The 16,524-nt window shown below is 44.0% G+C and overlaps 1 protein-coding gene and 1 long non-coding RNA gene across 2 annotated transcripts in view; one reads left to right on the plus strand and one right to left on the minus strand.

Annotated features, from left to right (window-relative positions):
• LOC140725379 (coagulation factor IX) overlaps nt 1-358 on the minus strand; it is a 35,372-nt gene extending 35,014 nt beyond the window's left edge. The window contains exon 1 of the mRNA XM_073040783.1: nt 258-358. Within this exon, the coding sequence (XP_072896884.1) occupies nt 258-260 (3 nt within the window). The 5' untranslated portion in view covers nt 261-358. The remainder of the gene's footprint in view (nt 1-257) is intronic.
• LOC140725381 (uncharacterized) overlaps nt 1-16,524 on the plus strand; it is a 33,929-nt gene that overhangs the window by 12,247 nt on the left and 5,158 nt on the right. Inside the window, exon 2 of the long non-coding RNA XR_012098333.1 lies at nt 15,574-15,688. This is a non-coding gene — a long non-coding RNA (uncharacterized lncRNA). The remainder of the gene's footprint in view (nt 1-15,573; nt 15,689-16,524) is intronic.

The following is a 16,524-nucleotide window of genomic DNA, read 5'->3' on the forward strand; positions in this document are numbered from 1 at the left end:
TATAATGTTCTTAAGTGGATCATTGACATTAAAAGGTCTCTGTAAAAATAAGAAACTTTTTGGCTTTCCAACCACAATAGTCAAGTGATTCATAAGGATACAAGAAGTCCTTTAAGTTTACTTGGGACTGTTGTTAAAAAACATATAATTTGGTTAAACATTTATCTTTTGAAAATATCAAATGTATTTTATGTTTGATATAACTGAATTCTAATATTCTATCTTGATCGTTCACGATTAAGCTATTCTTCACTTACCATGTCCTTGTCCCTCTGCTAAATTCCACTTCTTTCAAACAGTACACTAGTTGTTAAGTAACTAATTCCAAATATTGACTCAGTTAACCAATCATTTGGAATTCCAGTTTTTTCCCGATGACAGCAGATACAGACCTGAATGAAACTGGTTCAGTGTGCTTTAAATTTTATCCCGGGTCTGCTTTGAGCTCATAGATTAGAATCATAATCAGCTGAAAAACAGGTTATATTGAATATTTAGAGATAATAAAATATTCATCTTTTATTGCCACCTGATTGAAAATCTGCTCTTCACCCACCTCTTGTCTTTTTTGTTTATGAAAGAAGTCTTCTTTCTCTTTTTTTTGCATATTATTTTCACTCAGTGTCCCTTAGTTCTTCACCCACTCAATCAAAGAGAACATTTTTTCTCCAACTATTCCCCTACATGATTTCAAGTATCTCAATCAGACCATCTCACAATCTCTTCTGATTAAAGGAGTCAAAGCCCAGCCATTCCAGTCTATAGAACCTGTCATTCCTAAAATCTCTTCGGTATGCTCTCCAAATCCTACACATCTTTCCAAGAATATGCCCCGCCAGGACTAGGGACAACATTATAATTGTGACAGTGTTGGTGTTTCATGAAGGTTAATCTTTATTTCCTTACTCTTGTGCCCTACACTCTTTTTATAAAGCCAAGGATGCCATGTGCTCTTTTAACTTCTTTAGATATTTGGACAAGTATGTGCTTTCGAGGAAAATATGCCAAACACGGGCAAATGGGACTATTGGTCAAAGCAAAGCAGATGGACTGAAATGCCCATATCCATATTCTGCAACACTTTAACAGACTTTCACCGTTAACAACCCCACCTGTCTTATAACTGTTCCGGTTATAGAAATTCTTCTTCATAGAATCCACAAATCACTACCCAAAAAATTGTGATCGGGAATAAACTTGAGATATGGAATAAAATTCACCTTTGTGGAATTTATTAAAAAAAACTAAATAAATCAACTCGGTTTCTTAAAACTGATCTTTCTTGACCCATGTGCAGATGACTTACATTCACATATAAGAAAATTGTGACGCTGACTGCTTTCTTTGAACATCTCCATAACGCGGGGGTCACCTGTACTGAGCAGATACAGTAAATCCCAATCTCACTGTACTTGTCCCTCTTCTGCAGTTATGCCCACTAACTTTATTTCCCTTTCCTTATCTTTGCATCACAGTTTTTCCAAAGTAAATTTCATCGGAACCAAGGCATCTCCTTGCACAAGACCCTGGATCCCTGTAGGTGGCAGTGTGAGTAGATAAGGTGCTGAGTGCACGACATGGGATTGTCACTTGCATTAGTCAGAGCACAAAACAGAAGCATGAACTGAAAACTTCAAAGTAAATGTTATTACCAAAGTACATATACAACCCCGAGATTCCTTTTCTTGTGGGCATACTCAACAATTCTACAGAATAACAACTGCAACAGAATCGATGAGGGACCGCCCAACTCGAGTATTCAACCAGAGTGCAGAAGGCAGCAAGCTGTATAAATGCAAAATGAAGAAACAATAATAATAAATAAGTAAGGAATCAGTAGCATAAGAGTCCTTGCAAATGACTGGGAACATTGGGGCAAGTGAAGTGATGAAAATGCTGTGGAAACTCAATAGGTGACACCTGTGAAAAAAAGATGAAAGACTTTGGGTTCAGGACCCTTAGTCAGAACTGAGAAAGAGAAAAACATGTTAGTCTGGATTGCAGAGAGGGTGGTGGGATGTCATAAGAGGAATAGAGGAAGTTTCTCTGATCAAGTGACAAAAGGTGGCTATCAAGGGGCAGTTGAACTCCTTTGTGGGTTCAGTCAAGTGGATTCACCCAGCGGTGAGAGTGTACAAATGGAAAAAAAGGGGAAAAAAAGGGGGAAAAAATGAGATGGCAGACAAAAAAAAGGTCAGTTCTGTTACAACAGAAGGAAAGAGCAAGTTAACTTAAACTGGAAATTTTGATTTGAGTCCTGCTGACTGCAGCTGTAAATAAAAGTGTTTTTAGGTTTGCATTGGACCTTGTAACAGCACAGGAGGCCACAGACAGCGAGGTCAGGGGAGGATGGTGAATTAAAGTGGCAGGCAACTGAAAACTCAGGCTGTTCGTGCACAAGATCACCCAGTCTGTGTTTCGTTTCCCCAGGGCAGGGGAGGTCACACTGTGACACAGAATGCAGTACCCTCGATCACAAACAGTGCAAGTGAAAACACCTACATCTGGAAAGACTGGGTCAGGGGTGGTGGGAAGGGAGAAAGCCAAGGGCAAGTGTTGCCTATAATGCAGTTGGATAGGAGTATTGGTGCCAGATAATGGGGAGTGGAAGACAATCCAAGGAGCACAAAAAGAGAAATGCCCATAAAAAGAGAAAGAGGAAGGGATACGAATACTTGATTGGTGGTGGAATGGGTTCGACTCACCCATCACGCTTCCCTGTCTCTGTTCCCTGGACTAACTTGTCTCTTTCTTTCACAAACAAGAGAAAATCTGCAGATGCTGGAAATCCAAGCAACACACACACACAATGCTGGAGGAACTCAGCAGGCCAGACAGCATCTATGGAAAAGAGAACAGTCGACGTTACAGTCAATCAAGACCCTTCAGCAGGACTGGAGAAAAAAGATGAGGAGTCAGAGTTAGGAGGTGGGGGGAGGGGAGGGAGGCAGACAAGGTGATACACAAAGAAGGGGGAAGGGGGGAAGAAAAGAGCTGGGAAGGTGATTGTGAAAGAGATACAGGGCTGGAGAAGGGGAAATCTAATAGGAGAGGACAGAAGGCCATGGAAGAAAGAAAGTGCGGAGGTGCACTGGAGGGAGGCAATGGGCAGGCAAGGACATAAGGTGAAAGAGGGAAAAGGGGGAAGGGCATTACCAGAAGTTTGAGAAATCAATGTTCATGGCATCAGTTTGGAGGCTACCCAGATGGAATATAAGGTGTTGTTCCTCAGTGTGGCCTCATTGCAATAGTAGAGGAGGCCATGGACTGGTATGTCGGAATAGGAATGGGAAGCAGAAAGGGTGGCAACACACACAAAATGCTGCTGGAACACAGCAGGCCAGGCAGCATCTAGAGGAGAAGCACTGTCGAAGTTTCGGGCCGAGACCCTTCGTCAGGACTAACCGAAAGGAAAGATAGTAAGAGATTTGAAAGTAGTGGGGGGAGGGGGAAATGCGAAATGATAGGAGAAGACGGGCGGGGGGGGGGGGGGGGATGAAGCTAAGAGCTGGATAGGTGATTGGGAAAAGTGATACAGAGCTGGAGAAGGGAAAGGATCATGGGACGGGAGGCCTCGGGAGATAGAAAGGAGGGGGGGAAGCACCAGAGGGAGATGGAGAACAGACAAACAACTAAATATGTCAGGGATGGGGTAAGAAGGGGAGGAGGGGCATTAAGGGAAGTTAGAGAAGTCAATGTTCATGCTATCAGGTTGGCTACCCAGCCGGTATATAAGGTGTTGTTCCTCCAACCTGAGTTTGGATTCATTTTGATAGCAGAGGAGGCCATGGATAGACATATCAGAATGGGAATGGGACGTGGAATTAAAATGTGTGGCCACTGGGAGATCCTGATTTCTCTGGCGGACCGAGCGTAGGTGTTCAGTGAAACAATCTCCCAGTCTGCGTCAGGTCTCACCAATATATAAAAGGCCACACCGGGAGCACCAGACGCAGTATACCACATCAGCCAACTCACAGGTGAAGTGTCGCCTCACCTGGAAGGACTGTCTGGGACCCTGAATGGTGGTGAGGGAGGAAGTGTAAGGGCAGATGTAGCACTTGTTCCGCTTACAAGGATAAGTGCCAGGAGGGAGATCAGTGGGAAGGGATGGGGGGGGGACGAGTGGACAAGGGAGTCGCGTAGGGAGTGATCCCTGCGAAAAGCAGAAAGGGGGAGGAGGGAAAGATGTGCGTGGTAGTGGAATCCCGTTGGAGGTGGGGGAAGTTACGGAGAATTATACGTTGGACCTGGAGGCTGTTGGGGTGGTAGGTGAGGACAAGGGGAACCCTATCCCAAGTGGGGTGGCGGGCGGATGGGGTGAGGGCAGATGTGCGGGAAATGGGAGAGTTACGTTTGAGAGCAGAGTTGATGGTGGACGAAGGGAAGCCCCTTTGTTTAAAAAAGGAAGACATCTCCTTCATCCTGGAATGAAAAGCCTCATCCTGAGAGCAGATGCGGCGGAGACGGAGGAATTCTGAGAAGGGGATAGCATTTTTGCAAGAGACAGGGTGGGAAGAGGAATAGTTCAGGTAGCTGTGAGAGTCTGTAGGCTTATAGTAGATATCAGTAGATAAGCCGTCTCCAGAGATGGAGACAGAAAGATCAAGAAAGGGGAGAGAGGTGTCGGAAATGAACCAGGTAAATTTGAGGGCAGGGTGGCCACTGGGAGATCCTGCTTTTTCTGGCGGATGGAGCGTAGGTGCTCAGTGAAGCGGTCTCCAATCTATGTTGGGTCTCCCTGATATACAGGAGGCCGCACCAGACACAGTATATGACCCCAACAGACTCTCAGGTGAGGTGTTACCTTGGGCTCTGAATGGTCGTAAGGGAGGTGGTGTAGGGGCAGGTGAAGCACTTGTTCTGCTTGCAAGGATAGGTGCCAGGAGGGAGATTAGTGGGGAGGGACGAGTGGACAAGGGAGTCGCATAGGGAGTGACCCTGCAGAAAGTAGAAAGTTGGGGGGGAGGAGGGAAAGATGTGCTTGGTGGTGGGACCTTGTTGGAGGTGGCAGAAGTTACTGAAAATTCTGTGCTAGACGTGGAGGCTGGTGGGGTGGTAGGTGAGGACAAGAGGAACCTTATTCCTGGTGGGGTGGCAGGAGGATGAGGTGAGGGCAGTTGTACGCGTAATGGAAGAGATGCAGTTGAGGGCAGATTTGATGCCGGAGGAAGGGAAGCCCCTTTCTTTGAAGAAGAAGAACATCTCCATTCTGGAATGAAAAGCATCACCCTGAGAGCAGATGTGGCGGTGGTGGGGGACTTGTGAGACGGGGATGGCGTTTTTACAAGTAACAGGGTGGGAAGTCCAGGTGGCTTTCTTTCTCAGTTCAAATGTCCTGATGAAAGGTTCCAAAGCAGAAACATTAACCATTGCTGCCTAACTTGCTGAGCTCTTCCAGCATTTTCTGTTTTTATTTCAGAATTCCTGGTTTTTTTTAACAGAATATAGAAGTAGAGAGGGTGCGGTACAAATGCTATAAAATGTAATTCAGGCGAAAGGTGGAGTACTTGGTAAATTATGGTTGCCATAAGCTAGGGAGGATGATATTACACTGGAGAGAGAGCTGAGGAAACACACCAGGATGGTGGATGGGTTGAAGAATTTCAGTTGTGGGCAGAGACCAGATAGTGTGGGCTTGTTTTCCTTGAAGTGGAGAAGGCTGAGGGGGTTTATAACAAAGCTACACTAATTATGCAGTGAAGTGCATTGATAGGGAGATAGTAGGAATCTTTTATCTAAGGCAGAGGCAGCTAACACTAGAGGGTTTACCCCTTCAAAAGGCTTCTACTGTCTGCTGCACTGCACTTTTACCGCACTGCGCGTGGCCAAGTGGTTAAGGCATTGGTCTAGTGACCTGAAGGTCGCTAGTTCAAGCCAAGACAGCGTGTTGTGTCCTTAAGCAAGGCACTTAACCACACATTGCTCTGCGACAACACCAGTGCCAAGCTGTATCGGCCCTTGCCCTTCCCTTGGACAATGTCGGTGGTGTGGAGAGGGAAGACTTGCTGAATGGGCAACTGCTGCTGCAAGTGCTACATTTTGGTAGGAATAATCCAAATAGGACATACATGGTAAATGGTAGGGCATTGAAGAATGCAGTAGAACAGAGTGATCTAGGAATAATGGTGCATAGTTCCCTGAAGGTGGAATCTCATGTGGATAGGGTGGTGAAGAAAGCTTTTGATAAGCTGGCCTTTAGAAATCAGAGCATTGAGTATAGGAGTTGGGATGTAATGTTAAAAAAGTACAAGGCATTGATAAGACCGAATTTGGAGTATTGTGTACAGTTCTGGTCACTGAATTATAGGAAAGATGTCAACAAAATAGAGAGAGTACAGAGAAGATTTACTAGAATGTTACCTGGGTTTCAACACCTAAGTTACAGGGAAAGGTTGAGCAAGTTAGGTCTTTATTCTTTGGAGTGTAGAAGGTTGAGGGGGGACTTGATAGAGGTATTTAAAATTATGAGGGGGATAGATAGAGTTGATGTGGATAGGCTTTTTCCATTCAGAGTAGGGAAGATTTAAACAAGAGGACATGAGTTGAGAGTTGGGGGCAAAAGTTTAAGGGTAACCCGAGGGAGAATTTCTTTACTCAGAGAGTGGTAGCTGTGTGGAACGAGCTTCCAGCAGAAGTGGTAGAGGCAGTTTCGATATTGTCACTTAAAGTAAAATTGGATAGATATATGGACAGGAAAGGAATGGAGGGTTATGGGCTGAGTACGGGTCAGTGGGACTAGGTGAGAGTAAGCGTTTGGCATGGACTAGAAGGGCCGAGATGGCCTGTTTCCGTGCTGTATTTGTTATATGGCTATATGGTTATAACTGACGGTCTACCATACTAGCCTACCCAGGCCTGCACCCTGGAAACTTTCCAAGGTACAAATCCATGGTCTCTCGAGACTAACGGATGCCTATATTACTGTTTAAGTACATTTTTGTCAGCCTGCATTAAATTCCAAATCTCCCATTCCCTATTTACTATAATTACATTGAAATTGATCCTTTTCCAATTGACCACTATTATCATTTTGTGAACTTTACAATATTACGGTTGATTTTCCCTGGATATTTGCCCCATATACTTGTTTCCTGTATAGTACAGTAACATAGCGGTTAGCACGGCGCTATTACAGCTGGGGCTGTCGGAGTTCAGAGTCTAGTCCTGGCGTCAACTGTAAGGAGTCAGTACATCCTCCCTCTAGAATGCATGCGTTCTCTCTGGGAGCTCTGGTTTCCTCCCACGATCCAAAGGCATACTGGCTAGTAGGTTCACAAACAAGAGAAAATCTGCAGACGCTGGAAATCCAAGCAACGCATACACACACAAAATGCTGAAGGAACTCAGCAGGTCAGGCAGCAGCTATGGGAAAGAGTAAATAGTCGACACTTCAGGCCGAGACACTCCAAGTTCCTCCAGCATTTTGTGCGTGTTGCTCCGGTTAGTAGGTTAATTGGTTGTTGTAAATTTCCCATGATTAGGCTAGGGTTAAATCAGGGGTTGCTCACATCAGAGCTCAAAGAGCCAGAAGAAGCTATTTCATGCTGTATCAATAAAATAAATAAATATAATTGCAGGAATCTTTTAATTGTCTAGCCTAAATGCATAGATTTTCTTAAATCAAATGCTTAAACACTCATTTATTTACCAGACTTCTGTTTTTGTGTTCCTTATATTTTAGAAATATGCCTCAGGAGTAAACATTCTGACATGTTACTCATTATTTATGCAAATGATTTGGATATGAAGGTATATAGCACAATTATCAAGTTTGCAGATGATATTAAATTAGGGGTATTGTTGATAGTGAAATAGGAGTGGCTATTGGATTTCAACTTAGATATGTGAGAAGATGCATTTTTGACAGGCAGACCAGGGTTGATTTATACAGTGAAAGGCAGGGCACTGATGAGTGCTGTGGGACAGAGGAACTTGATATTACAAGACAGGGCGGTGAAGAAGTTGTTCAGCATTGAGTTTAATCATAGGGACACTGTGTTCAAAGTTCAATGTAAATTTATTATCATAGTGCATGTATGTCAGCAAAGATGGGAAAAGGCTGCTGAAGGACAATGATGACATCAATTCTTGATGGAAGGAACACTTACAGGAGCTCCTTAATCGTAACACCACTGTTGACATTGAAGTCATCAACTGTCTCTCACAATGACCCATGAAGGAGGACACGAGTAAGCCTCCTAGTATTAAAGAGGTGCAGACGGCTTGTAAGAAATTGAGGAACAACAAGGCCACTGGGCCTGATGGAATTCCAGCAGAAATCCTCAAGGAAGGTGGCTCAGAATCTTTAAGTCATATTCATGGCTTGCTTGTCAAGATCTGGCACCAGGAGAAGATTCCAGCTGAACTCAGGGATGCCCTGATTGTCTCATTCTCCAAAAAGGGTGACAAAGCTGACTGTGGAAATTATAGAGGCATCTCCCTCCTCTCTACAACAGGAAAGGTACTCACCTGAATGTTCACCTTTCACCTCTGGCAAAAGATCTCATGCCTGAGTCTCCATGCGGCTTCTGTCCAGCCAGAGGAACATCTGAAATGATTTTTACAGCACATGTATTGCAGGAGAAAACCAGGGAACAACATCTCCCATTTTATATGGCTTTCATAGACCTTACAAAAACATTTGACTCCATAAATCGTCCTGCCCTTTGGGAGGTACTGTCCAAAATCATGAGCCCAAAGAAATATCTCAAGGTCCTGCTGCTCTTACACAATGATATGAGTGCAACAGCCATCAGCAACAGCAACTCTGAAACGGCACCTTTTAGGCTTGAGTCTGGGGTCAAATGAGTGCATCATCGCCCCAACTCGGCTTGCTGTTTTCATTGCTACCACCCTTCACCTCCCTGGCCAAGACCTCCCACAAGGAGTCCAGATTCTCTTTTGGACAGATAGAGAGGCTCTTAACAGGTTTAAGGCAAAGAGCAAGGTGTCAACTACTTCAGTCATGGAGTTCCAATATGCAGATGACAATGGCATCATAGCTCACTCTGAGGAAGATCTGCAGTGCTTAAAGGATGTTTTTCCAGAGCATACAAGCTCCTGGGGCTTGATCTAAACATCAAGAAAACCTGCTCCAACCTGCTAAACATCAAGAAAACCTGCTCCAACCTGCACCAACCTGCTCCAAACCAAACTCCTAAATCTCCACCATCCAAGTTGACAACAACCCTCTAGAGAACACTGAACATTTTCCATATCTTGGCAGTCTTCTTTCTTCAAGACCCAACATTTGAAGCCAACATTTTGAATACTGGGATATCAAGACTAACACTATAGCTTCTGGTCTCTATAGTCCTCCCTTTCTTGCTATATGGAGCAGAGTCATGGACAACATCAACACGTACAAAAGCTGGATGAACTCAGCAGGTCAGGCAGCATCTGTTGAAATGAGCAGTCAACGTTTCGGGCTGAGACCCTTCGTCAGGACTGAAGAAAGAGGGGGCAGGGGCCCTATAAAGAAAGTGGGGGGAGGGTGGAAGGTGCCAGGTGAAAAACCAATCAGAGGAAAGATCAAAGGGTGGGGGAGGGGAAGCAGGGAGGGGATAGGCAGGAGAGGTGAAGAAGGAATGTAAGGGGAAAGCACAATGGGTAGCAGAAGAAGGCAGAATCATGAAAGAGGTAATAGGCATCTAGAAGAGGAGGCAGAGTGAAAGTTGGATGGTGGAAGGGAGACGGAGGAGGAGGGAGGCCAAACTCAGGTTGGAGGAGCAACACCTCATATACCGTCTGGGTAGTCTCCAGCCCCTTGGTATGAACATCGAATTTGCCAACTTCCGGTAATTCCCTCCCTCTCCCTTCCCCCATCCCACTTTCACTCTGCCTCATCTTCTAGCTGTCATTCACCTCTCTCATGATCTCATCTGGAAGCAAAACCTTGTCACATATATCACTTAATTTTACTTTGTAGTAGGTGATAGCAATCAAGCCCTGCCTCAGCTGTCAAGCATCCTTCTGTGATGCCATTTCGAACTGGAGTTGCTATCTTGCTTTGTGGAGGTTGTGCCTGGAACTTGGTCTCCAGACCTGAACACCCACGAGCTGGCCCTCAGCAGACTGTGGATCTCTTGGTTCATCCAACGTTTCTGGTTGAGGAAGATTCTGAATGATTTTGTGGGGATTTGAAAGGCACTGAGGTAGACTGTTTCTGGTTTGCTAATCACAGTATTTGATACATTGATTGCTTGCTTAACACTGGCTTTCGGCAGTACGTAGATTGCAGTCAGGATCAAGGAGGGGAACTCTCTCAGTACCTAGAGTCAATGGAACTTAACCATTCGGGAAAACAAGAGTGCGACAAGACCACTACATCCAAGGACCATGAAGAATTTATCATGAAACACAGGCCCTGATCCCCACACGTCTTGCCCTTTTTGAATCAGCAGTCCAATCCATCTGGTGGATGGAGAAGCCATCGAGTCTGATTGCTGAATCTGGCATGTCTGAGGTGAGCCATGTCTTTATGAAATAGAGAATACAGCAATCCCTCAATTGTCTCCAGTACAGCAGTCTTGCCCTTAAGTCTTCTATCTTGTTCTCCAGAAGGAGTACATTTGATAACATGATACTGGGTAGAGGAAGCTTTACATCTGAGTTATAGGGAGAGGTTGACCATGCTGAATCTTTGTCCTTGGAGTGCAGGAGAATGAATTTATAAAATCATGAAAATATGGATAAGGTGCAAGGTCATCATCTTTTCGGCAAGGTTGAAGAGTCCAAAAACTAGAAGGCAAGGATGCAAGAGGGGAAAGATTAGAAGGGATCTGAGAGGCAACTTTTCACAGACGGTAGTGAGTATCTGGATTGAGCTGCCACAAGAACTGGTCGAGGTGGATACAAATGCACATTTAGGAGGCATTTGGATAGGTACCTGGAGGGGAGGGGCTTGGAGAGTTATGGGCCAAATATGGCAACTGGGACTAGCAGGGAGGACACTGTGGTTAGCATGTACCTGTTGGGCCAAAGGGCCTGATTCATGCTATATTAATCTATGACTCTATGTATAAAACTGAATTAAATTCCATTTGCCACTCTTCTGCCCACAGAACAAGTCCACTAATATCTTCCTATGAGCAGAAAATGTCTTCCTCATTATGAAGCATATGGTTACTCTTTACTTATCATCTCATGCCCACAAAACATCAAGCTGCTGATCCTAAGCCCTCATTCATGGCTATGTTTCTTTTTCCACATTTTCTCTCTTTTTAACTATCTTTATGTGGATGAGACACTGTGAATATATTTGAGATTGCTACCTTTTGCTAACTGCTTAGAATTTGTCTATAGGATTACATTCATTTATTTTTGCCCACTCCATTTAAACAAATATAGCCTATAAATTCTGTCAGTTCACTTTCTGGCACATCACCTTCCTGATACATTTGACTCTGATACCAGGGAGGGAATGGACCATCCTAAAACATTCCCATCGACAAATCCATTCCTGAATTTTGTCCAACACATCTACACCCCAATAGTCCAAAGGACCTGTCTCTGTGTGAAAAAGTTGACCAAACTTTGATTAAAACGTCTACACTTGAGCTGATAAAGCACCCAGGGTTGTTGGTTACCTGGTCCTGATCATTCTCCAGCATCAGGATCAGATGAATCTGAGATGTGGCATCTTCTACACGCCATATAGTTAATACATTGCTGACAATCACTATCTGGGGTAGAATGTCTTGAGTTAGAGTGTTTCAGCTCATTCTCACACCCATCATGTTCTTAGTTACAACAATAGTAGAAGGCTTGAAAACTTAGTTAACAGTATTAACCAGCTGACAAAAAAATGGGGAAGGTGATAGTGGAGGACACCCACTGTTTCATGGTGTTGTCCAGTTCTCTACGGATATGCAGTCGTTAATGAAGGACACAGAGGGAAGAAACAATGTGCATCATCAAAGATCCCTAAAGCAGCGTTAGTAGTTAGAGATCACAGACCGGAGGTAGTGGTGGCATAGGGAGTATCATGTATTCATTCAACCTGGTACCAAGCTGAAGAGCAAGTTAATGCTATTTGGGAATCCTCTGTTGTTGTCTGACTGCACTAAAATGGCCTTTTATTTTTGTCTGATCAGATGCCTCTATATAATCTGCTAAACACCGATTCACAGTATTGTTCTCTGTGGCTCTACAGCAATCCACCAAGGCTACAAAGTGTGAACTGTGGCTGTAACTGAGTGATTTGTCAGCAGGTGGCATATTACATTCTGAATTAGGTCCTAAACCACTGAAAACCAAACTTACCCTTAAAATAATAATACATGTATCAACCAGTGGACTAGTATCAAAGATAAGTTTAATTCTTAAGACGTAGGAGCAGAATTAGGCCATTTGCCCCATCAAGTCTGCTCTGTCATTCTATCATGGTTGACTTATTATCCCTCTCAACCCTATTCTCCAACCTTCTCCCAGTAACCTTTGACATCAGATTAATCAAGGATCTATCAATCTTTGCCTTAAATATACCCAGTGACTAGGCTGCAATGCATTCCACAGATTCGCCACCCTCTAGCTAAAGAAACTTTCCTTCATCTCCGTTCTAAATGGACGTCCCTCTATTCTGAGGCTGTGACCTCTGGTCCTAGTCTCCCCCACTATAGGAAGCATCCTTTCCATATCCATTCTATACTGGCCTTTCAATATTCGATACATTTCAATGAGACACCACCCCCCCCCCCAATTCTTCTAATCTCCAGCGAGTACAGGCCCAGAGCCATCAAACACTCCTCAAATGTTAAACCTTTCATTCCTGGGATCATTCTCATGACATTCTCTGGACCTTTTCCACTGCCAGCACATCTTTTTCTTAGAATAAGTGGCCCAAAACTGCATAGAGTTATCAAATGCTCCTCTATATGCACCCTTTCATATCCAAAATCATTCTCGTGAATCTCCACTGGACTCTCTCCAATGCCAGCACATCTTATCCGAGATAAGGGGCCCAAAACTGTTCACAGTACTCCGTGTGGTCTGACCAATGCCTTATAAAGCCTCAGCCTTATATTCTTGCCTTTATATTCCAGCCCTCTTGAAGTGAATACTAACATTGCATTTGCCTTCCATACCAACGACTCAACCTACACGTTAACCTTTATGAAATTTTGCATGAGAATTCTCATGTCCATTTGCACCTCTGATTTTAGACTTCCCTCCCCATTTAGAAAATAGTCAGAATCAGGATCAGGTTTATTATCACTGGCGTGTGACGTGAAATTTGTTAACTTAGCAGCAGCAGCAGTTCAATGCAATACATAATCAAGCAAAGAAAATATAATTACAGTATAATAATAAAATTACAAAATAATAAATAAGCAAGCAAATCAATTGCGTATATTGAATAGATTAAAAAACATGCAAAAACAGAAATACTGTATATTAAAAAAAAGTGAGGTAGTGTCCAAAGATTCAATGTCCATTTAGGAATTGGATGGCAGAAGGAAAGAAGCTGTTCCTGAATTGCTGAGTGTGTGCCTTCAGGCTTCTGTACCTCCTACCTGATGGTAACAGTGAGAAAAGAGCATGCCCTGGATGCTGGAGGTCCTTAATAATGGACACTGCCTTTCTGAGACACCACTCCCTGAAGGTGTTCTGGGTACTTTGTAGGCTAGTGCCCAAGATGGAGCTGACTAGATTTACAACCCTCTGCAGCTTCTTTCAGTCCTGTGCAGTAGCCCCTCCATACCAGACTGTGATGCAGCCTGTCAGAATGCTCTCTATGGTACAACTATAGAAGTTTTCGAGTGTACTTGTTGACATGCCAAATCTTTTCAAACTCCGAATAAAGTATAGCTGCTGCCTTGCCTTCTTTATAATTACATCGATATGTTGGGACCATCAACATGTAGTTTACGCCTTTATTCATTCTACCAAAGTACATGACCATACACTTCCTTACATTGCATTCCATCTCGCACTTCTTTGTCCATTCCCCCAGTCTGTTCTCCGGCAGACACCCTGCTTCCTCAACACAACCTGCCCCTCCACCTATCATCGTATTGTCCGCAAACTTGGCTACAAAGCCAATGATCCTTCATCCAGATCATTGACATATAATGTGAAAAGAGGCTGAGGTATGCAGTGGTGGATAAGCAAGTTCAGCCTCTGGAAGTAGTTGGGGAAGGGAAAGGTTTGGAGATGCAAAAGATGGCACTTGTTGGAATCTGGAGCAGCTCACAAAAAGTGAGAGGAGCTCAGGCAGTTCAGTTCATGTGGATTGCAGATGAGGGAATAGATTTGATGGTGATAGAGTTTTTGCTGGTGTCAGAGAACTGCAACCACTAAAGCAGATTTTTTTAAAGCAGGTACTGCATTATATCATCGATAAGGAAGAACATGTTGGAAATCTGGTGTTAGCCCATCAACTTCTCTATTTAGAGTCATAGAACACGGCAGCACCAAAACAGGCCCTTTAGCCCACCTAGTCCACACTGAGCTACTCCCATCGACCTGCGCGCCATACCCCACCCATTCATATACTTAACCAAACTTCTCTTCAACGTTGCAATCGAACCTGCATCCACCACTTCTGCTGTGGTTTGTTCCTCACTTGCAACGTCCTCTGACTGCAGAAGATCCCACTCAGGTTCTCCTTGTGGGGCAACATGGTAGCATAGTGTTTGCTGTACACTTTACGGTACAGGTAACCTGGGTTCAATTCCCGTCACCGCCTGCTAGGAGCTCTCTCCCGTGATTGCGTGGGCTTCCTCCTGGTGCTCCGGTTTCCTCCCACAATCCAAACACCTACCGGTTGGTAGGTTAACTGGTTATTGTAAATTATCCTGTGATTACGCTTGCAGTAAATCAGAGGATTGCTGGTTGGCATGGCTCGGAGGGCTGTAAGGGCCTGTTCTGCAATGTATCTGAGTAAAATAAATTTTAAAAATAAATATTTCATCCTTCACCCTTAACCTACGAGCTCTAGCTCTAGTCTCTCCCTGCTTGCATTTACCCTATTTATATCTTTCATAATTTTGTATACCTGTATCAAATCTCCCCTCATTTTCCTACGCTCCACAGAATAAAGTCCTAACCTATTCAATTTTTCCCTATAACTGATGTTGTCAAGTACCGTCAAAATCCTTGTAAACTTTTTCTGCACTCTTTCAACCCTATTGACATCTTTCCTGTAGGTAGGTGACCAGAACGGCAAGTGAAGCTTTAAAGCAAACTCGTCAGACTACATTAAGGATGATACCATCAGGAAAGTTTGGGACTTTAATAACTGTTGGGGTTTTCCTAAGCTTCCTGGTTCTACTGTACGTCAGCTGAAAAGAGGCAAGCAAGTCTGCATGTTCATAACTACATTATTCATCAATAGCTTATAGCTACCTTCATCAGGACCTGAGTTACAGGGAAGGGTTGAATATGTTAGGACTTTATTCCCTGGAGTGTAAGACAATGAGTGGAGATTTAATAGAGTTATCCACAATCATGAGGGGTATTGATTGGGTAAATGCAAGCAGACTTTTCCCACTGAGGTTGGAGAGACTAGAAAGTTTTGAAGAGCTAACTTTGTGAACTGTGCTGTTTATTTTCTGAACTGTTATCTAGTTCTCTATGGACGTACCATGGTTAATGGAGAGCTACTACACAATATAAAGGAGGAAACAGCAAAAGGCTCGGAAGCAGCACTGGGTTGGCCCTCATACACCAGCCGAAGGGAAGGGTGAGTCTCTGGCCATCTCTTGAACACAAAAGGCTATACCTGTCAAGGTAGCGGGGCATATTGATATATGTTGATACTATTAAAATGACACTTCTGGAGGCCAGTGATAGCTCACCGGTAGTTCGAAAGGCAAGGAATTATTAATAACAGTTTTCCTGAAGTAAATGTGTGTCACTGCAAACAATGAAGAGACGAGCAAAGGTGTGGTGAATTCGAGGGATGAGCCATGCTGGTGTGTTTGCAAAATTGATGTAGTTGGAGTTGGAGTGACTGATTCGGAGGGACGGAGTATCCATACCCATCCAACTAATCCGGGTGTGAGGCTGCATCGCTTCAAACACAAGGCCGATTTGGAGAGTCAAGAATGGCTTCAGGCTGGGCAGCAAGGTCTAGGCCTAGAACGTATCACTGGGTGGTGTGGTCTAGACCTGGAGCACTTCACTGCGGTGGGACCCAGGTCCTGAAGAGGGAGACGATCTGCTGTTTTGACAATTTAAGTGCTAACCCAGACAGAACTGGACCAGTCAGGACCGGGTGTGAACGTCAGACCAATTTTGTTCAGTCTCCTGTGATGTTCACTCCTCTCTCTGCGGCATTAAGGCTGTGGGACTGCCTTGGCTGCCATGCTTCATGTATGCGAACTTCGCTGTGATTTGCTCCATTAGTATGATGAACTGAGACGGAGGCTTTGGGCCTACTCCAAACTGCTCTGGAGACACAGATCTAAGGACTCAATTTGGTTTGGAATGCTGTTATTCACTTTTATTGTTTACATGATTTGTGTTCTTTTTTGTTTTCTCTATGCATTGGGGGTTGGTCCTTACTTTTTTATTGGT

Source organism: Hemitrygon akajei, chromosome 3, assembly GCF_048418815.1.
Source record: "Hemitrygon akajei chromosome 3, sHemAka1.3, whole genome shotgun sequence".
In the NCBI taxonomy this organism is placed as follows: Eukaryota; Metazoa; Chordata; class Chondrichthyes; order Myliobatiformes; family Dasyatidae; genus Hemitrygon; species Hemitrygon akajei.